Source organism: Phlebotomus papatasi, chromosome 2 (genome assembly GCF_024763615.1).
Source record: "Phlebotomus papatasi isolate M1 chromosome 2, Ppap_2.1, whole genome shotgun sequence".
Classification (NCBI taxonomy): domain Eukaryota; kingdom Metazoa; phylum Arthropoda; class Insecta; order Diptera; family Psychodidae; genus Phlebotomus; species Phlebotomus papatasi.
This window is the reverse complement of record NC_077223.1, coordinates 105,131,802-105,155,852: the sequence shown is the minus strand read 5'-3', so window position 1 is coordinate 105,155,852 and position 24,051 is coordinate 105,131,802. Positions and strand designations below refer to the sequence as shown.

The 24,051-nt window shown below is 34.9% G+C and overlaps 1 protein-coding gene across 2 annotated transcripts in view; it reads right to left on the bottom strand.

Annotated features, from left to right (window-relative positions):
• LOC129800584 (BAI1-associated protein 3) overlaps window positions 1–24,051 on the bottom strand; it is a 161,949-nt gene that overhangs the window by 90,884 nt on the left and 47,014 nt on the right. For both annotated transcript variants that reach the window (XM_055845074.1, XM_055845075.1), the window contains exon 4: window positions 2,092–2,338. In XM_055845074.1, coding sequence (XP_055701049.1) covers window positions 2,092–2,338 — 247 coding nt within the window. The remainder of the gene's footprint in view (window positions 1–2,091; window positions 2,339–24,051) is intronic.

Here is a 24,051-nt window from a genome sequence, read left to right as displayed (position 1 = left end):
GGAGTGTAAATTACCCACAAAATTACCAAATTTTGACGAATCCTCTCTCCAGTCCCACTCTCGTATAATCCTGGAGCCGAAAGTGCATAACTTCACTGAATCCCATACACTCACCTTTCGGGAGTCTACTTTTTCAAAAGTTTTGAATATTATTAATTTTTTATTTGATCGTTCCTTTGATTTTTGTTCCAGATGCATCTTAAACATTTCTCAGGAGAAATTTGAGGACAACAACAGTTTCATCCAGCAATAGTTGCAACTAGGGAAAAAATGTTGTGTCGGACAACATAACAAAGCTGCGGTAGCAACATGTTCATCTTGTCAATTAGGCCAATTAAGCAAAAGTGTAATTTTGACTTTTATTTCAGAAATAAACAATATGAAGAATTAAAAATACATGTTTTATATGCATTAGGGTAACTCCTTGAAAAGTACTTAATTAAGTACTTAGTTAAAATACTTTTCGTGTCCTTAATGCAAACTACTTAATTAAGGACCTTAACAAAGACCTTAATTAAGTACATAGTCTTAAGGCTGAGTCATGCCATATTAGTTTCACTATTCACCACAAAGCGCTGACGTTTGTCTCATTTTCATATATTTTTAAAGGAGTTGTATGTTCTACAACTCCTTAAAATTAAGTCATTGAGTTAAGAACTTATTAAGTACTTAATGTGTTAGCCGGGGAGTAACAGAAGTAACAGTCTCGTCACTTCCTGCAGACCAGCACCGCATTTACGGTTCCAGTTTTCTTCAGTGATATTTCCAATAAGAGTAAGGGCCTTGACAGATGAGGATTAGCCGAGAGACGGCTTAGCGTAATTATATTAGAAATAATGGTTAAAGTGCATTTCTATCATTTTCCACTAAGTCGCCTCTCGGCTTAAGTCGTAAGTGTGTCTAGGGCATAAAGAGGCTAAGGCCTCGTTCCTTCCTGGAGGGTTAGCGAAGGAAGCGAAACTGTTAACCAACAGTTCCCGCTCAATGGGCAGCTCGTTCAAGCTGCTCATTGAGGATAAATCTCTTTACATTCCAAATTCTCAAAGTCTCAATGTCTATCGTTGGCATATAGGCAGTTCGCATGAATTATTGTCTTAGATGTAAATGCGTTACGGGGATTTAAAATAATTTTTCAAAAAATATTCAAAATAATTTTTGAAATTTCCCTAAATGTATGCAATTATTTTTCACGCGGTAAATTTGAAATACAATTCTCATGAGCCGTTGACGCTGAAAAAATTGGTGCCAAAAATGTTTTGCATACATCACGGGGTTTCCATATCTTATTCCAAAGACTTCTCCTGTGGGTATGTAAGTTTTCTTTGTCACTGTAGTGGATTCGCAGTTATTTTCGGTCTCAAGAATTTCTTTTAAAGCGGAACTCCGTGTATTTGACTTCCTTTTCCATGCATTTTCGACATCAGTCGCCTTTGATACGGGATACACTTTGTGAAAATTCCACATCATAATGCGATGGAATGAGATTCTGAATTGTAATCGAAACCTGGTAATATTTTAGAAAGTTTTGATGTTAAATTCTCAATTTACGTCTTAAGTTTCAGGAACTTCCATGAGAGCCAATGAGGTGTATACAAGCCCCTGGCAAGTTGCCTGAAATTTGAAGCCACTTTCTCATACTTCGATTTAAATTTATGTGGGATTTTTTTTGCACTCGCGACCGTTACGCTAAATATCTAAAAAGTGAGAAGTTTTTTGCATTATAAGATACCTTACCGTATGGAGGGATAAATATTCTAAATTTTTATTTAAATACATTTTTTCCTCGGAACACTGTGAGCTGAGTTCGAGATCAATTTAGGAAATTGGCTTCAAATTGCTCCATATAAAAAGGCCAACTTGCCAGGCGCTTGGGTGTATATGTGTTGCTCGAATGAAGTATAGGGGTAAATGTAAATTTCACCTAAAACAAGCTACTTAACCCGTAAGGAATACCGTACTGTATCCTCTATTGGATATTCATAAAGGAAGGTCAACAGAAATATATTTTTTCATGTCTTAAACATCTTTCAAATTGAATCGCCTCCGTAATTTTTCATAAATTTCATGAAAATTATAAAAGCATAAACTAACCTGTCCTCCTGGAGCCGGAGCACCAACTGTATTTGCAATTGTGTATAAGACATCGACATAGAGTTGTTCCCTGTGCTCCGGACGATTGGCCTCTTCATCCGCGTGCGCCTCCCTCATATCCCTTTCATTTTCCGGAAGTGTCTCAGCCCTTGCCTCGGCGGCTCGCATAGATGACAAACGACGATTCTCCCTCTTCCACGCCAGAGCAGTGAAGCTTTCAAAATAGGAACCATCTGTCTCCTGAACCCTGCAACAACAAAAATACGATCCCAAAAAAACACTTTAGCAACAACAACAACAAAAGAAAGAAAAAGGTGAGAGAAAAATTTTTATTAAGTTTTATGTGACAACTTTCAACTCTATTCCCATCTTGTCACCTTTCCCCAATCATCATCCTGTCGTCATCTCATGGGATTTTTCACCATATCTCACTCTCTATGTCGCTCAAAATGAATTTTCTTCAGCACAAAAGTAAACGGAATTGAGGGTGACACGAAGAGAACATGAGATATTGGGAAAAACTTTTTAATAATTCTTTAGCAATTGTTTGGCAAAAATTCATTTAAAACTTGAAAAGTCAATTTATTTATTGTTAAGAGTGCTAGTTAAGAAATTCTTTTGTTAAATAATTACTCAATATATCTGAGGCTTTTCCACTTAAGGCGCTATCTTTGTAATAATATGACATTGTGAATTTTATGACTGTGCAAGATGGTAATTTTATGATCCACAAACTCATATTTAGCACATTCAAGCACTGACCACAATTCTCCACTCTGTGAGAGAGATATAAACTTTAGATGTTCTCATTATAATTTTGGGTCTTAATTACTTTCACCATAAGAGCATAAATCAGACTCAAAGTGCATAAATTGAAATTAAATTACAAATCAGTGATGATACTGGATACTCTCTCTACAAGACCCTGAGCTCAATTGTTTCATGCATATTCCACCTAAACAATCAATTATTCTTGTAATTAAGTACGGTTGGATTTCATGAGAGGAATTTAATTCATAAGGTGTGATATTTTGATCGGACTAAATTATTGATTCATTCACAGAAACTACACTGAAATGACAAACCTGGGCTGAATTAACCTTTGAATTGATTCTATTAATTCTCTTTGAACGGTCAAAGGGTGACTTATATTTCGGAGAACTCAAGCCAATATTGCTAGGGAACTCACGCGGAACGCATGAGGAATTCGGGGAACCTATACATTTTTTCAGGGAGACCGGGGACCCGTTATTTTCTAACGGAGTCCGGGAATCTAGGGGAACTCATACATTTTTGATGGAACTCTTAGGAAACCCACAGGGACTCGGGAAACTCAAAGAACCTATACATTTTTCAGAGAAGGGAAACCATATATTTTTTCAGGGAACCCATTCATTTCTCATGGAACCCAGGGAACCCGGAGAATCCAATCATTTCTCAGGAAACCTGGCGAAATCGGGAACCCATTATTTTTCAGGGAACCTGGGAAACCTGTTGATTTATCATGGAACTCAGGGAACCTAGGAAACCCATACGTTTTATCAGAGAACAGGGGAAACCCAATCATTTCTCAAGGAACCCCGAGAACCTATATATTTTTCAGGGAACCTGGGAAACCCGTTGATTTCTCATAGAACTCACGGAACCTAGGAAACCCATACGTTTTATCAGAGAACAGGGGTAACCCAATCATTTCTCAAGGAACCCGGAGAATCCATATATTTTTTTGGGAACCTGGAGAACCTGTTAATTTGTGATCGAACCCAGGGAACCCGGGAAAAACTCACACAGGAAATTTAGGAAACCATCTTCAAATACTGTATCTTATGCGGTCTTCAGACTAGAGATTTAGCTCAGTTCCCGAAGGTCTCAAAATCCTAAATGGAGAGTAACTTAATTGCTTTTTGGGAACCTAGTAGATCATTTATCTTTAATAATCTAATCCAAAGTTAAATCTTTCCAAAAAATCGTGATTAATACGAAATTATAGCAGTTAAGCTATATGGCTAAGCCTTAGGTCTGAAGCCCGTATTACGTAGTTGTAGATTATCTACAATTTCTTTCAATGTTCGTCAGAGGATTGTCTTTTTCTTACCAGAGGGTCAAAAGCTTTGGAGAAAATTGAGTGTTTTTGGTTTTGAGAAGAAGACAATCCTTTGCCGAACACCGGAAGAAACTGAAGATAATTTAGGAAACCAGTTCATTTCTCAAGAAACCCGGGGAATCCGTATACAGAAGGGGGAAGTGGGGCTACTTTGAGCAGTGGGGCTACATTGTTAAATGATTTTTTCGCATATTCCTAATGGAAACTGCGTTTTACCGTCATGTAATTTCGATAGACAAAATAATTGTGGATCTAAACAAAATAATTGTAAGAACCAGCTTCATTTAGAAACAGACGAAAAAGTCGTATAACAATCTAGCCCCACAGCTCAAAGTAGCCCCACTTCCCCCTACAACTCCAAAAGAGTCAATGATTTTGCCTCTTACATATCATCAATATTCCACGTTATTAGTTGTATAGTTACTATTTCACTCGTTAAAAATTGTCTCAGGTTCTTAGTTAACAATAGTAGTTTAAATGTTTGACATTAAATCTGAAGTTTTACATATTTTTCACGATATTTTAAATTTTTTATGGGTTGACTCTATCGGAGTCATACTGTATTAATTCGGGGAACCCAATAATTTCTCCAGGGAAACTGATAGAATCGAGGACCCTAGTTTTCAAGAAATTCATGGGAAACTGACATAGAACCCGGAGAATGGGGACCCATAATGATCATGAAATTGATGGGAATCCCACACAGCGAAGCTATGGGAATTCGGATAATCAATGCATTTTGCAGGAAATTCATGGTAGTCATAGAGAACCCGGGAACATATTCGTTTCTCACAGAGAATCTAGGAAACTCGGGGAATTTGGAAAATCCATGGGAAATATATACATTTTTCAAGGAATCCGGGAAGCCCGTTATGTTTTAGTGAACCTATGGAACCATATGGAACTGGGGGAACTCATACATTTTTCAGGGAACTTGAGCAATTCTCCTTATGAATTACTCTTGTGTACGACAAAACTCTTTGTACATTGTGTACCATATTCAACTCACAGGAAAATTTACAAGATAAGATATACTTCGGTAGAGAAGTTTTTTTCTGAACAAAATATAAACGGTGAGGGTCATTGGAGATGGGAAGTTGATATATTTTACTCTTTGGTGTCTTATCTGGAAACAAGATTTCGAACAAAAATTAATCAACATTTACTCTAGTGTACAAATAAGGTCATTAAAACGTTATGAGGACGTAATTGAAATGACTACGAGTATTCTTGAGACCTAGGGACTCCCCTATCCCAACATTACGTTATTTTTACTTTAAATAATTAAGTAAAAGTTGATCAAATAGATAACATCAGTCAATAGAAAGTTTTCTTTGTGGAACTCAATTTCCTCCAAGGTAAGACTAACGTCAGTAAGACATCATAGATGACATTATAACTTATTTTCGATAGGTAAGACTGGGGCAAAAAGTTACAAAACGGATATTTTATTTTTTTACAAACTACTCGATCGCCCCCAGAAATTTCTAATTAGCGCAGTTTTCTTGGAAATTTACCGCTCTACAACTTTGTGAAAGTAATTTTTCTCTATATTGTAAGGAAATAAGTTTATTGAGCCAATTTCTAGAAGGTAATTTTGTGATCTTTCTCAAAAATGCTGGGGCAAATTCACTTCGTATTCAAAGAATCCAAGTCATTTAGGAAATAATCATCAGTGCATGAATTTTGAATGATAAGTAAGTAATAATTGATATATTCTTCAAGGAAAATATTTTAAAAATGGGGCTAAAAATTTTGATATTTTTTATTTTCTAAATTCCTTGTTCGAATTCAAAGAAACATACAATATCGAAGCAGGTTTATGGAAGCTATTTGCGGTAAAAATTTTAAGCCGCTATCTTATTTATCTTGGAAGATATTGAATTTTGAAATTTTCGATTTGTGACTTTTTGCCCCATCTCCCCTACTATCGACTGTCGCTGTTGAAAAATTCAAGCGATAGCTCAATTTCCTGTAAGAAATATGGATATTTATCACTAGTCAAATTGTTTTAAGACTGTCTCAATGAATGTCCCAACAATGCGTAAATAGTCGACATTAACTTAATCCAACAGAAATAGATTTATCGATTCGACAGTAGTGTCGAAAAGTTTTAATTCCACCCCAGGATTTGCAGGATAATTCTTTGAAGTGATAAAGTATAACTGATCAGGGTAAGTGTGCCAAATTTCGGCATAGTTGCATGCAAGCGTCAAAGTATCAAGTTTGAAATGGAATATTTTAAATACAAATTGATTTTTTTATTCTTTCTCCTGAAAGAGTGTTGCTTGGAGCCTTGTAAAGAGTTTACCGTCTTTATTTACTCGAAAATCATTCTTAATACATTTAAAAATGAATAAAAATATAGACATAGCTTCGGTGCCCTATTTCGGCCACCTCATTCTCATGTCATGTCGTTTACCGAAGCTACATTTTTTGTTATTCTTTTGCATTGTATAATCTCTAGAGTATGTAAAATCTAAAAGTTCATGGAAATTCGAGGAACAGAAAAGGTGGCCGAAATTGCAAGCTGGCCGGAATTTGGCACACTTACCCTAAATTCAACAAAAGTTTAATTAATTCAATTATTATTCTTTCCAATGTTTAGATATGATTATATTGTGATCTTCAGTACTTTAATATGTAGGTTCCATGACCCTGGGAAAATCCATTAGCTTTCAATTTTGCAAGATGAAAAGAGGAGAGAGGGTGGTAAATTGGAAAATTTTCACCCATATTGGCAAAGTGAGATGCTCAAACTCATTAAGTTTCAAATGAATGAGGAATTCAATTCCCATGCTCCCCTGACTTTAAAGGGCCCAGGATGAAGAGGAGAATATCCAGCAACACATTCACAAGATTTCATAAATCACCGTCACACTTGACTTTTATTCACATTAATTTTCATCTTGTACGAAATTCATTAAACGTGCCACTTTCATCAATTAAATTTAATCATTTTGCGCTCCTCTCGACTTTATCTCCCATTTCCCACCGTTTTCAACTGCAAAATTATCCGCATGGATGAAATATCATCACTGAAAATCCACCAAAATGGATCAATTGGATATGAGAAATGTGGCAAATTGCGATGTCATGATATTCCTGATCCATTAGATATTGGATAGATTGGTCATTTTCTCATCTACATCGCGCATTTTCCGCCATATCGGCTAATGAGGTATTGAGGGTATTGAGCTATTCAGAACCTCCTGATGAACAAACTCACAATATTTACCGCTTAGTTGTCGATTTTTCATCATTTGCCCAAAATTAAATACCCCTGGAAAGTTTACTAACAAACCAACATACCCAACCACATCAAAATATACAAATTTTATCTCTCTACCATTTCATCAGATATTAATTGAATATAATGATGTACAAAGCCATTCATCCCCAGCTCTTGTGGTTTTTTCGCTTACCAATTGACAACTAATTATCATTATAATAGCAGACTGATAATAAAGAGAATATTGTGTGGGCAGAAGAAAAAGCAATAACAATTTTTTTTTGTTTAAATAAGGTTAAATGGTCATTCAAAATTTTGTGTGGTGTCATATAAAAGAGTAAAGCTCTCAAATTGATTTATCTGGCATGTAAAATCATTTTATATGTCAGCTTTATATTAAAGTTTACAACAAACTGCCAATAAAATGGGTTTATCATTTAAAATGATATGAGATGAAAAAAATTGTTTGTACCAAAATTAGGGTGGTTTTACCACTAACCCGGTACACAAATCTTAACCAATTTGCCCACTTAGCAATTCCAATACTAATGTGCACACTAAAATATTTATTTAGTTCAAACGCTTAAAAATTGCACTATCCATGCACGAGCCGAAGGACCAAAAACAATTGACAGAGCCGATCTGGAAGCGAGACTTGATGAATATGATAAGATTACTTTTCAAACGCATTAAATGTGATTCACCAAGGTCAAGCGTCTGGCAAGTTGGCCTTTTTATATGGAGCTATTTGAAGCCAATTCCTAAATTGATCTCGGACTGAGCTCACAGTGCTCCAAGGAAAAAATTTATTAAAACAAAAATTTAGTATATTTATCCCTCCACACGGAAAGGTATCTTATAATACGGAAAAACTTCTCACTTTTTAAATATTTAGCATAACGATCACGAGTGCAGAAAAATTCCCATACGCATTTGTATGTCAAAGTAAGAAATTGGCTTCAACTTTGAAGGCCACACACCGGGGCTAGACCAAGGTATTTTCAAGGATGTACACGCAGAAGGAATAATCAAAATGTAGAAAAATCGGTGCTGCATAACCTGTCTGAAGAACAGACAAAAATTCAAAATTTCGCCACTGAAATTATGATTTTTTCCGGAGGCACCCAAAATCTCGAATGTTTAAAATCCTGAAAGGGATGAAATTATATGGAGAATAATGTGTAGAATAATTTTTTAAGATACAGAAAATTTCCTTTTGCCTCCAGCAAGCCCGGGTGCAATCGTAGGAGTAGCTAAAACACTTTTAAGAATCCGGGATTTTGTCTTTCGGAATTTTGGCTTTCGGGATTTTGGCTTTCGGGATATTGACTGGGACGACCGGGACTTGATTTTTTTTTGATAAAAAATAAAGAACTTCGAGCTTCGAATTGGTACTGGCGATGAGAAATGGGTAGTTTTTGAAGACCTATGCCCAGTATCTCAGACTTAAAGCGTCTCAGTTTTCACCTGTGAAGCATCAAAATCGACAACACAAGCAAATTTCTAAAGAAAAAAGCAAATTTTTAAAAAAAGAAAAAAAGTAGGGGAATTCTGTAATTTTCGGGACATTATCACGCGTGAGTTTGAAACCTGACAATGCTATTTGAGCTTTTTTTGTCATATCATATGAGTTCGAAAATGCAATTAATTGAATTTTTAATGAAATCCCTTTACTTGATGATTTTATGAAAATAGAGTACGTCTTGGTTGTTTTGTTTAACAAAATTCATTGTCATTTGAATTGCCAGAAATTTCAAATATGTGACTTCTCACAATACCACGTGAGCTGAAATGGTAATATCACGGCTACAGAATCGCATTTTCGAAAAAAACACTTCTAAGATTCGAACCCAATTTGCCATATGGCATTGCCAGAGCGTTACAGAATTCCCCTCCAGGTCTCGTCCTCCGAAGCCTAATATCTGATTAAAAAATCGCAGTATTAGGTGCTAAACCAAGGTCAATGATTCCCTAGTATCTTCTCTGTTTAATCCGAGAGCCTATAGCCAAAGTGTACTTGAAAGAAACCATATTCCTCTCGTTCAGTAATAATCTTTCCGATTTGAGAGCTCTTTCCGGTTGAGGTTTTTGCCTTTACCGATTCAAAGGTATATCAGAGAGAACTTATCTAAAAACCCGTTGGAAGTTCGAAAGTTTAAACCAGAAGCGTGCAAGAACCGTTGAAACCGAATAGACGTCAAATGAAACATGTACGTCAATGGTCAAAACGCTACTTGAACAAACTTATTTTGACGTTTATTCGGTTTTTGAACGGTTTTTGCACACCTCTGGTTTAAACCAACGCAACGAGTTAAACATAAGTGAGCAAGTTCATGAAAAGGACTTTTATTTTAATGAAATTGCGATTAGAACGTTCTGCCATCCTGAAATTCCACAAAACTACACAAAAATTCACTTTTTGCAGGAAACGCTTGCACACTGTTGTTGACATAGTTGACGATTGAAGTATCAAGAATAGCGAAATTCGAAATGGCAGAACAATTAACGCTAAAGTGGCGGGTATTTGAACTTGCATTTTAGGCTTCCGGTAGATTATTGGCTACCTATTGGCTACCTGTATACAAGCCTATTGGCTTGGCTTTGGAGTGACTTTGTCTTTTCCAAAGGGTATTACTGAACGGAGCCATTTGAGAATTATTTTCGAAAGAAGCAGATATTTTTAATTCGCGTTTCATCCGCGTGGTGGATCAAGAATTTTCTGTTCGAAATTCGAACAAACAAATTGAAAATTGACAAATTTTGACACACCAAAAACTTCGAAAATCAAACAGAAAACACTTCAGCCACGCGGACAAAAAATGCTTTTTTTTTAAATTAGGCATTCGAAACCAATCTTCGAAAATAGTTGCCTTTGGGGAAACTCTGGCTGTGAGTAAGTATTAATAATACAATTTAAATAAAACTTTCGTAATTTTAGTCGAAGATTTCTCTGCGTATGCTAATGACTAGTTCTGCCCCTGGCTAAGCTCAGTCTAGATGTAAGTTTATGATAAGATCTTTTTTATCAATTAAAATTTTGAGATTGATTCTTTCCGTACAGAAGTAGATATTGAAAAATTCGAAAATCTATTTGAAGATCCAAAAAAGAGACTTTCTTACTTCTTGATAATTCCACAAGGTGGATGAGGTACACCCTGTTCGAATTTCGAAGTGCTCAAGTGTCAAAATGTGACGGTCTTCACATTTTTGTGAGGAAAAAAAAACAGAACAAAGACGCTTACTGTTCTTGCCTCAGTATTTAATCATTCCATAATTACTGAGTAACTCTTTTGCCAGCTTTTTATTGTGATATTTGATAAATTTTCCCCCACCTTGTTCGAAAATTTAGTATGAAAATTCGAAATTGAATTTGAATTCTTCGAACTTCAACGACTTTTTTTGAAAATAGAGTTCCATTTACCTTTCATCCAAGACACTATTGGAGAATCAAAATCTACTTGTGATTGAGCTCATTGTATCACAATCGTAAAACATTGATGAAATAGTTAACTTTTTGCAAAAATTGGATAAAAGTGGTTAATCCACCCTATATTTTACGATAAAACAGTGGGAATTATCTCGCGAAAAATTACTGTGTAATTTGATGAATTAAAAGAGGCTGAAGCAATTTTGCCGGAAATGGGGCGACTGGGTGCCTTCAGCAGGGAGCACAGAGCGTCATTAAAAATGTACGATGCTGTGGCACCAGGCGCCTCCATCACTAGGCGCCTCCATCGAATAAATTGTCAGCGATTCAAATTGCTTAATAACACGCTATGTACAATCCACAGGAGTGAAATTTTTCATCTCTTCGTGCTCTATTTCCTCATCTCTCTCTCTATCAGGAAGGTGGGAAATGGGAAGATGCTATAAAAGATATTAAATATGAGGAAAAAAGTCCACTTAATTTCCACCAAATTGTCTTCATAGCATCTCATAATATTCACTCACTCTCTCACTAAATATGATTTACACTGGACATTAATTCTTTGGCTTCCTTATTCTTTTTTTTTTCCTTGGACCATCTTTAGCAGCGATGGATTTGCAGCCAGGGGCTACCATTTTGTATAATTCCATGTGATTTCGTGGAAAACTTTTATCATGCTTCACCCCAAAAGTTACCATGGAATAGCATGTTGAAAAATTATACTTAATTTGCAGAGCAAGATTCTGCGGCTAATTGAAGAGTCTTGCTTTAGCACTTTAAAGAGAGCTTTTTTCCAAGTGAAAATGCAATCTAAAAGCTTTACTACATAACCCATTATCCTTCCCCATTGCTAACGATGAATTAATTTCTTGAAAATACTTCATGATCCATTATGTTCCCCAAGCAAACATCAGATAGTTTCTAAATACATATTTGTCTTTGGAATCCACATAATTCCCAGCTATTGAAATTATTAGTGTTTCTCCTGCATCAACAAAAACTGCTCGATAAAATGCATACTAGAGAGTGATAAATGTCTCCACTCTTCCACATTGAGCTTTTTTCCAAACAAGCTTATGGAAAAATATATCGGTTAGATTTTGTGATGTAAGCCTATAAGGGGAAAGTTTAATATTTGTATTGAGGATAAAATCAAATTTCATGCTTAATGGACATTCACCATTGAAGGAGCTTTTCACGTGCTTTGGAAGTTTATGGTCTCCCGTGCAGAATCCCATCGACCAGACATACTGAACCCATGGAGCGTAAAACAGCATTGTTTCTCTCGGTAATTGGATTAATCAACAGGGTGATGCGCTTGCCTTTTGATATCAACAATATTCCACCCCCTTGATCTTCCTCTGCAAAATGAGAGCTTTCTCAGAAGATGCCCAAGTAGCAAAACAAGCGTAAAATTAAAATATACCACGTCAGTTAATCTGGCAGTAACACATTGTAGCTTTCGAACTCGCTTTCGAAAAAGTTATCAAAAGTTACAAAAAGGTAAGTTTTCCTTAAGTATCCCTAAGTAAGTTCACTTACGAAAATTTTACGTTATTATGTTTGTGGCACGACGGTTTGTTTCACTTCAATTTTATTTCACTTGGGATAAACTATGATAAAAGTTACAAGCTTTTTGAGGAAAAATTTTGAAAATTTACGTAAATATCACAAAGCTTTTATTACGTAATCTCTGAAGTAATATTACTTACTTTCTTACTTATCCGGCGCTACAACCAATTACTGGTCTTGGCCTGATTGAGGACCCGTCGCCACTTAAGCCTGTTAGGCGTCTTCTATACAGGGGTATTTCGAAATGCACCGCACTGTGCTATGCACCGGTGAGTCTCGGGAAATCTCCCCTAGTGGTTCATTCCTGAGATAAATTTTCTCCACCTTCTGTTATAAATTCTTCAAGTGTGCTCTAACTAAAATAGATAGTCTGGAAGATCTGGAAGACTTTCTATCTTATTTCGAAACGTTTCAAACGTCAATCACACAGTGCTTTACAATCAAAGAATTTGTTAAAGATAGGTAAAGTTAATATTTATGCTGGGTGACGAACACTTCATAAGGAAGAGGAGATGGGGCATACATCTACTATTTCAAAACCGTCTTACCGCAAGATTTTATTCTAGTATTGTTGCTAAATTAAGAAAATATCGTAAGTTTTCATTTTCCTATAAATCAACTTTAACAATTCGACCATTAATGAAGATTAAACGATGCATTCGGAAGAGTGATCGATATCGTGTTCTCATTTCATCTGCTTTTCGACTCTTGATAACTTTGAAAATAGTTTACGAGAAAAACATCTATATAAACATCAATATAAAATATTACAATGGTGAATGAAAGTATCTAAATTTTTTCTGGGCTCTTCATCACTCCCACGAGGTGTTGTTTAGTCAGGAATGAGGAAAAAATCCTTAAAGGTATATTGAGTAAGGGTGTTATATCTTGAATATTGTAATCGTAATAGATACGAAAAACTCGAACCATATAGGAAACAATAAGGATTTCAAAAGAACACCTGGGATCCGAAGGACTCTTTCGCACGACCGTCTGATTGTCAGCAATACAATCGTCACCGGAGAGAAAACGGTGACACGTAAAGTTGGGGTTTTCGGAAAAGTTCCATACCAGACAACCGGACTGATAAATCAAAGAATCGAGAGAATCAAATTAGTATTTACTTCATTCACAATTAGAGTTTAAGGCATTCGAAGATCGGTTTCGAAAGCCAAAGAAATTGCATTTTTACTTCTAATCTTGTCCAATTGGTGGCTGAACTACTTCCTGTTCGAATTTCGAAATGTTTCGAGTGTCAGTATTCACTTTGTTCTGAGGAAAAACAATGCAACTGGGCTTATAATATTCCTGTTTCATGATAATTACTCTCAAAATCATTTGAAAACTTGTTAAAGTATGCAATTTTGAAAGGAAGGTTAAACATAAAAAGCAGATTTTCTCGATTTTCTGTAACGACCGTGAAGGAGGATTTCCACTGACTATCTCAAGAGGTTGATCACCAACGCTAAGACAGCGGCAGTGGACACAATACAAAAAGAGCAATTCTTACCGTCCACAAGTAGATCTTGAAAAATTCGAAAATCTATGTGAAGATCCAAAAAAAGAGACTTTCTTACTTCTTAATACTTTCGCAAGGTGGCGGAAGTTACACCCTGTTTGAATTTCGAAGTGCTCAAGTATCAAAATGTGACGGTCTTCACATTTTTGTGAGGAAAAAAACAGAACAACGATGCTTACTGTTCTTGCTCCAGTATTTAATCACTCCATAATCACAGAGTAACTCTTTTGCCAGCTCTTTAGTGCGATATTTGATAAATTTTCCCCGCCTTGTTCGAAAATTTAGTTTGAAAATTCGAAATTGAATTTGAATTCTTCGAATTTCAACGACTTTTTGTGCAAATAGAGTTCCATTTACTTTTTATCCAAGACACTATTGGAGAATCAAAATCTACTTCTGTTTGGGTTGATTGTGTTTTTTTACATCTTGAATGGGAACCTCATCTAGTTTTATAAGCCACGAAATGCTACTCAATTGACGCGTTACTAGATACAATTTTACTAAAGTTTGATGCACCAAGGGTTCCTGCTACTGCATTTATGTCCCTTAACGCCTGTGCCTTATTGCCTTAAAGTAGGCAAAATTCAAGAAGCGGAAAAATATCTCTGAAACTTAGGGATTTTAGTGCACACAGTAAAAAATTTTGGGCTGCTTTACCATGATCTTCATTGTAAATTTTACATTAAACATGTAATCGTGTGTACTAATACACATTTGCGTAATTTGTACACATTTTGTCTGAAAACTGTGTAATTTGTACACCTTTTTGTTTGAAAACTGTGTAATTTTACACGAAATATGTAAGAAAATATACAAAACTGTGTAATCATTCACAGTTGATTACATGGTTTACAACAGGGGGGTGACATTAGCTCTGAAAAATGCGACCACTTTTAGTATAATTTTTTCCTGTTTTCATACACATTTCACGAGATATCTTCAAAACTACGTAGGTTGCCAATTTGGGGTTTTCGGTTGCCTCTTCGTTATTAAATTGTCTTTTACTTTGTATTAGTATTTTTTGCTAATTCATTCTAAAATGACAGAAAGCAGCTAATAAACTCAAAAGTTTTTTTCGGCGCGCTAGAAACATATGGGAAGCATAGGAAATGTCATGCCCCTGGTTTACAATTACATAAAATTTAAATTACACATTTTCAGATTACACGTTTTGCGGTAAAAAAACGTCATGGTAAAAAAGCAAACCAATGATTATCCTTGTAATTTTTTTTACTGTGCATGGATCGTTACAGTATATTAACGTGGTAATTAATGTTAGATTTCCATCAGTACAGCTACCAGAATTGTACGTAATTTCACTAACGTAAAGATTACCTTTTACTTACTTTATCAGTTTGATAAGAAAATGTTACTTGGGAGCTTTTCCACTGGGAAAAAGTGCAAAAAGAGGAGAATTTGAAGATGGTGAGAAGAAGGCGTTAGGGAATTTGTATTATTAAATAAAAATAACCCCAAGAAAAGCTCCCAAAGATCGTCCTCATAAAGTGGATCGATAAAAGGTGTTTACTGTATATTGCTAAGTTGATTCCTTTAGCCATTCACCTAACTTGCCCCCTCTAAAAAAAAATGTGCCCAAAAAATCCACCCCAGTGCTCTACTTTATCTAATTTTTATCCATTTCGTGTGTCTTCTCTTCCTCTTTTTTTTCCTGGTGAGATCTCTTTTGCTCATTTTTCGACTCTCTTCCTTTTTTTTTGGTGTGCCTTTTGTTGTCTATTTATCTGTCCCTCATAAAATTTGTATTAGACTCCATTTATGCCCTCTTTTTATTATCTCTATACACTTTTCTCTCTTGCCTCTTCTTGGTCATTTTCTCATCATATGACACACATAGAATCTCCTCAGAAATTCATGTTGATGGTGTACCCAGGGTGGATAAAATTGGTGGTTGGTCGGAGACAAAACTGGGATTTATTCCTTTTCCATATTCTTCTTCCATGGGATTTTCGTCATCTTTAGTTTCACCAATGGATCGTGCATTTGCAAAACTTCCTCATTCTAACCACATCATCCCTTTTGAATTTTCCTTCTGTTGATCCTCAAAAATAGAAGATTGCACTATAGCTAAAAGCTCTCTATACAAATACATAAGCCTCAGCCGACAAAGGGAATATTAATCTCTTCTCAAAGTTTACATAATTCCCCATAATTCTCCGTATATTCGTAAATTTACTTTCTCATTGAACATATTCATAATTATGATATAGCATGAACAAACTTTACAGCTTATAATGTACAAATTTTCTTGCAGTAACTTATATAGTTTTATTCTCTCAAAAAGCTGAGAAATTTATGTTACATTTACCATTAACAATCAATTTCCCCCAGGAAATTGCAGTCTTGAAGCGTTAAAAATTAAGAGCTTTTTGATTCACGTCTTCACGAAAGCCCCTCCCAGAAAAGGCAAAACAGGCATCAAAAAATTGCACTCATATTTTAAATTTTAAAGACTTGATTTATGGGAGAATACTGTTGAAAGCGTAAATTTAGAAAAAAGTGAAATATTGCCAAATTTAGTATAAAATATACTTGTGCAATTGTCATATCTAACAAAATTTTTGCGAAACAAAAAAATAAATCTAAATTGTAGCTTTGGAATAGACCACGTGTTGCACTTGGGAAAAGTGCAACATGTGGAATATTATTAATGAAAATCTGAAGCTATTTGAATGCGATATCAGTCAGTTTAGTTAATTGTTATATAAAAAATTAAATAAAATAGGAATCTTAAACTTTATAAGGTGCTTTAGATTACCTACATTGTCAGTAACCGAAAAATTACTCCTTATTGGTTCTGTTCAGTAATAACCTTTCAAAAAGACAAATGCACTCCAAAGTCGAGCAAAATCTTTTCGAAAATCTACCGAAAGCCTAAAGTGCAAGTTCACGTACTCGCCACTTTAGCGCTGATTGTTCTGCCATTTCGAATTTCGATATTCTTGACAGTTCAATCGTCAAGAACGTAGACAAAATTGTGTAAACGTTTGCTGCAAAAAGTGAATTTTTGTGTAGTTTTGTGGAATTTCAGAATACCAGAACGTTTGACTTTCAAATTCATTAAAATAAATCAGATTTGTGCAAGAACCGTTTGAAATCGAACAAACGTCAAATGAAACTTTGTACGTCAATGGTCAAAACGCTACCTGAACAAAATTACTTTGAGGTTTATTCCGTTTCAACGGTTTTTGCACACCTCTGAAATAAATGAACTTCTCATGAACTTGCTCACTTTTGTGTAATTCTTCGGTTTAAATTTTTGAACTTCTAACGGGTTTTTCGGTAAGTTCTCTCTGATATACCTTCGAATCAGTAAAGAAAAAACCTCAACCGGTGAGAGCTCTCAAATCGGGAAGATTATTGCTAAACAAGAGTATTCAAGACGTTTATAATGATCTGCAAGAATAGGAATAAGTCATGTTGACGAACAGACGAGAATTTCTAACAAATCTTACTTTAAGAACACTTTTCTTATTCAAATAATCCTATTCAATGTTTTTATAAAAAAAGAACATGCATCATCATCTTTTGGCATATATCCCTAAGTCATAGAAAATTTTAAGTATCCCTCCTACATCAATTGCAAAATCAACATAAATCCACATTTTATGTACACAACATACACTCGGAAAAACTCAATGGAGAGTAGTTATATAATTCCCTTTTTTCCAAATTGTGACACAGCTAGAGGCCAAACGGTAAGAGATATCGACTTTCAGTCTTCGACGACCCTTCCATAATTCTACATTATCTAGGACAGTCTTTCTTCTACAGTAGAGTCTCTCAAATCTGAATCTCTCAAATTCGAACGAGGTTTGGATTCAAAATGTCAATTGTGAGGTTATGTTAGAAAATTCGTATTCTTGATGAATGAAAATCATATTTATGTGCTTCTTCCTGAGTGTTAAATACATTATGGTCGTGTAAAATGAAAAAGAAGTACGTTACCACTAAGACTTGCGAGAAAGTACGGGAATTTGATTCAAAGTACAATTTAATCTCACACAAATTTCGTTAATTTTGAAAAAATCGTTCGAATTTGGGAGGTGAGAAATGTCAAAAATACTCCCCGAGCGTTCGAATTTAAGAGACTCTACTGTATTTCTATTTTAAAATTATAAAGTTTTCTATAGAAGGCGTGGCCTTTATCGTCACAGGAAGGTATGGTACTATAACAGTTGGTTTGTAACCTGCACTTCCCGAACAATTATTTGAAAATGCAAGAGAGAAAGAAATTTCGCAAAATATTTCTTTAAAATCAAAGTGTTTTGTATAGAGGGCGTGGCCTAGTTCGTCGTGGTTAATCTTAATCGTTAGTCTTAAAGGCATGCGTTCCAAGGCATGTGTAGTATTAAGAAAACATAGCAATATCCTATCTAAATAATTTAAAAACTTCACCTTCAGCTGACAGAACCTATTTGGGCGTGACTAAAAAATAAAGGCGGCGCTTATTTCGTATTTGAAAAATAGTCCTTTTGCAAAAAAGGAAAGAACACTGTGTGAAATCCGAAAAAGTTAAAATAACATTCCGGAAATGTTAATTTTACCCTGCAGTATTGATCCGAAATCGGTGTAAATATTACCCTTTTTAGGTGTATTGAGGATTAAAGTTACCATTTTTCATGTTGATTTTACCCTTAAAAAGGTGTAAAATTAACATTAAAAAATGTTGATATATTTTTACACCTAAAAAGTGTTAAAGTTATGAGGAAAAAAGTTAATCGCACCCTCTTTTTTTCTCAGTGAAGTTACAGTGCGGAGAAAATGTCTTAAACAGGGACCTCTAGACATTTCATTTTTCCATACGTTTTTACATAGTGGAACTGAAGACTATTGGCAAGGTTTTTCCTAAAGAGAATTGACTTATCAGTCTGATATATTTCGAAATTGTGCATTAAAAGCTACCTAAAAGTACATATTTCATAATGTTCGCCGAAATAATACAAGGACTACGAGGGAATTTGTTTAAGTCGCGGTGCAATATCTGCAAAATTTTTATAAGAAAAAGTGAGAAATAGCTTCATTTTTTATGAGTGTATTTTTGCAGATTTCCTTCAAGAAACGAAAAATTTTCGTCTCACTGAGCTTTTTCCACAATCTCTCATTGTGTCTACCACCCACTTGGGTTGAGTAGAGATTCTTGTCTTTCATTCTCATTGGCAAACACAGACAAAAAATTTCACCATCCCCTGCGTCAGTGAAAAGTCCTCAAACCCAAGAGAAGTACGCGATATCAGTGGCCTGAAATCGTATATAAATGCAAATGGGGACTGTGTTATGGGAAGGGATGGAAAATTCGTGGATGAAAATGGTAGAGAGAGAGAGAGGGTGAAATTGTCTGTATATATTTTCTTATCGCATTTTCCAATGATTATGGCACAATTGCAAACATATGTAAGAGTTGAAGCATGAGAGGGATGGTGCGAGCTCAAAAGTTTTTCCCAGCTGATGGTACTCCACAAACTTCCCACGAGAATCTCCACAACTCGAGTTTCCCTCTACTTATCTCCCAAAGTCTAAACTTGAGTCATCTCTCCCCAAATATCATTGGCATTTTAGAGGGTGATTCTGGCCCCATCAAAATATTATAATGACCCTTCGAGAAGCTTTTATATTTTAATTAATTAAAATCTCCGCACCATACAAAAAACACCCATTGAGAAAACACCAAACACCAATATCTCTTGTCAATGGAATTTACATGAAGGAAATATTTCAGACGAGGGAAATATTCATGGATTTTAGGGAAAATTCTTGGGTCGAAATTGGGTTCAGTGATTTGGCAAAAAAATGTGAAAAAGAATTTTAGCAGGGAACGATGGAAAAAGCGATCACACAAATAGAGGAATTTAATTGATTTCCTATTATTCAATTTACATTTGAAAATGACATCATGCTTTCTCCATGAGTCAATGATTTGAGAGGATTTTAGGTTATTCTCGCAAATTGGATTTTTTTTTCAGTAGCTTTCCGTAATGATTTTTCATTATTACAGGGACCTTTTGAATTAACAATATACGCAGTAAATTTACATCTTAACCCATTTGTTTATACGCGTTATATCTTACTTGTAATTTATTATATAAAATATTTGAGGTTATGAGTAATGTTACTTGAGGTTAAATTGAGGTTAAATTGCAAAAACTTTGATTTCATTTTAGAGTAGGGGAAAGTGCCCATGCTTGATACCATTGGAAGCTTCGTAATGACTAAATTTTCTATGTTTCAGAATATATATGTGACTTATCGCAACGCAATTTTAGAAACTATGGGAAAGTGGCTAGTTTTTAAAATATATTGCGGAGTCACGTTTATTGAGAAACATAGGAAAAATTTAGTCATTACGAAGCTTCCAATGGTATCAAGCATGGGCACTTTCCCCTAGAATGGGATACAAATACAAATACAATTCAAAATTGGAATTTCGAAATTTTTCTCTATTTCAAATGGACTAAAAAAAAGGAAATACAGAAAACAGTACAAGGCCTACAATCAAGAATACGACTTCGTGGTATTATTTTTTCACCCATTTAAAACAGTGCGAAAATTTCATAATTCCATTTTAGGCTCGATTTCAAACTACCTAATAGTGTGCAATATTAATAACATAACAATTTTTTTAAATAAAAAGGTGTGAACTTAATAGTTTCGGTTTTGTGACAAATGTCTCATAACCTAAATTTTCAATTTATTCTTCAAAAGTAGTATTTTTTGGGGAATGAGTACTTAAAATCAAATTAAAGTGATTTATTATGCTCTATTAGAAGTTTAAAAACTTTTCGAAAAACCTACAAAACGAACCACTTACTAATTTTGAAAATCATCCTAACCTCAAAAACAGTGTCGGACATTAATATAACTTTTTTATAATTAAGGATATATTAAGTAATCACAAATATTTATTTTTGATATGAAATTTTAAACTAAGTTTCCGTCAAAAGCTTCAAAGTTAAAATCTCGAAAGTCAAAATCCTGAACGTCAAAATCCCAAAAATGTCAAAATCACGAGTGGATCCAAATCGCGTAAAGCCAAAAACACGAAAGTCAAAATTCCGAAAAGTGACATTTCCCAAAGCCAAAATCTCGCAGTTCTAAAAGTGTCATAGTTACGCCTATGATTGCAGCCGCGCTTGTTGGAGGCAGAAGGATATTTTCTGGTTTCCGGAAATTGTCCACACATTATCTTCCGTATAATTTAGTCCCTTTTAAGACTTTAGCTTTTAGGATTTTTTTTGCTTTTTCTGATTTTTTTCTTTTCTAGCTGTCAGCTCACTAAGATTTGGCTTTCGGAATTTTGACTTTCAGGATTCTGTCTCTTTCTGCATATTAGTTTTCGGGGTATTTTCTGTTTAAAATTTTGTATACCCGAAATTTCGTCTTTGCGGGATTTTGGATGTCAACATTATGGCTCTTCGGGCAACTTTCAAGATTATGGCTTTCGGAATTTTGGCTTTCTGGATTTTAGCTTACTGGATATACTCTTTTCGAGATTTTGGTTTTCGGGGTATTTTCTGCTCCGGATTTAATATGCTCAAAATGTCGTCTTCGAGCGATTTTGGATTTCAACATTTTGGCTCTTCGAGCTTTTAACTTTAAACTTTCAACTTTTGGCTTTCGGAATTTTGACATTTTGGATTTTAGCTTACTGGATTTAGTCTTTTCGAGATTTTAGTTTTCGGGGTATTTTCTGCTCCGGATTTAATATACTTAAAATATCGTCTTTTCGAGATTTTGGTTTTCGGGGTATTTTCTGTTCTAAATTTAATATACTCAAAATGTCGTCTTTGAGCGATTTTGGATTTCAACATTTTGGCTCTTTTCGGTATTTTGTCTTTTCGGACTTTTTACATTCGAGACTTTGGTTTATGGAATTTCGTTTCGAAATTTCACTTTTCGGGATATTGTTTTTCGGACTTTGGCCTATTCAAAATTTAGTCTTTCGAGAATTTGGCCACCAACGTATATTTAAAAAAAAAATGAGGTTTGTTTTGTCTTATCAAAAAACCATACCATATTTAAAACGGGTCCCGGTCAAAATCCCGAAAGCCAAAATCCCGAACGCCAGAATCCCGAAAGCCAAAATCCTGAATGGGCCAAAATCCCGAAAGCCAAAATCCCGAATTCTTAAAAGTGTCATAGCGATTGCACCCGCGCTTGCTGGAGGCAAAGGGAAATCTTCTGTGTCTTGGGAAATTATTCTAAATATTTTCTTCCATACAATTTAATCCCTTTCAGGACTTCTAACATTCGGCATTTTGGCTTTCGGGATTTTGACCTTTTCAGGATTTTGGCGTTCGGGATTTTGACTTTCGGAATTTTGGTTGCCACCGATTTAAAACAAATCATTATAATTTTGTTTTAATTTTAAGGACTTTTATAATTTTTTATCGTAATGCAAATAAAGTAATAACAAATTTTTATTAAAAATCTTCAAACTTTTTAAATTTATCAAGCGAGTAATAATGTTTGTATAATATTTATTTCAACTGTTCTTCTATGTTTCTTAATGTGCGAAATAGGGCTTAATAAATAAAATACAGAATTTTTGAAGATATTTAAGGTTAGACAGAATAATAACTACACATTGAACATCGTGAAAATTACCATCAGCGAAGTTAATCGTGTAAATTACTCGCAGCCAGAGAAGAGATATCGAAAAGTAAATTTCTTTGATATAAAGCGGATGTTATCTCAATGGGTTAACAACCAAATGCGAAAGAGCTTTCTCTATCACGAAAATAGAATGTGATTACGCCGCATGCAAAAAAATCTCCCCAATATGCAATAAATGATAATAATCTCGATGAGTGTAGCACGTTTTGTCGATTATAACTCTCCTTGAGAGCAGACCCCTTATCCAACCTATTTCCTCAATATAGATGAACTCTCTTCACAGAATAGATGTCTGGCTGTATTACTGATTAATCAACTCTTGTGATAGCTTTTTCAAACTTTCTAGTGCCGCGGTGCTTTTATCCACTTTCATGCTTCCTAGGATAATTAATTATAGAGGAGGACGTGAAAGGCAGAAGAACAAAAAAAACAACTAAAACAACAATCTACAAGTGAATTTCAACAAATCTCATTACATTTTTTCTTTAATGACTTTTTCACCCCATCCTCCCGTTTCGGCCAATCCCATGATCAACTTCAAAAGAAACTGTGGGAAGGAAAACAGACAAGTTGGGAATGAAATATCCGAAAAATGGACACGTGCCCTTTTCCTTTATGTAGATCTCTTTGGCGGGCCCACGTGCTTTCACCAGAAAAGCTCTTTTCCACAAGAAATCTCACATAGGCATCATAAGAAACAGGGGCGTCGAAGGGAATTGATATAGACGAAATGGAGAAGTTGAGAGCAAATAGGAAAAATATGCTATACGTGTGGTTTGGATGGGATTAGAAGGGTTTTAGATGGATAATGTTTGGAATCATAAATCGAGAATGTACAACATCGCTTCAATTTTCTCATACTGCCAATACCTTTTTTCACCCACGCGATTTGTGCCAATATCCGCACCATTTTCATACCATTCCCCAGCATACACCTTCTGGGGAATCCTGCCCACATTCATCCTGCCTCCCCACAAAATACCAAGAATGTCGAATTTTTTACCCATGCAAATTCAATAAAAAATAGGGGAACCCATTCTCAAAGGTTCAAAAGACATAACATAAAAGAAAAGCATACACAACATACTCGTGAGAAAAATTGTGGTAAGCTCTTTTCTGCTTATGCTGAGTGAGATTCTTATTGAAAATGTTCATAAAATGAAACAGAGAAACAGAAACAGCAGAAGTGTTTCTCGTGTTTCTGGAAGTGGGAAATTCAACCTAATTTTCTTTAAAGTTACCCCTCAAAATGGACATTTTTCGATATATTTCGTAACTTTTTCTTTCATTTCGTCAAAAGCACAATTGCGTGCTTTCGAAAGTAAGAATTCGAAATTCGAAATCTATTTGATCCGTTGCAGTGTTTGTCACTGTAACGTTGCCTATTTCTTTAAATACATTCGATAATTTTTGACAGTTTACTACAAATACTCGAAAATCCTTAGTAAATTGGTACTTTTCTTCAATATTGCAAT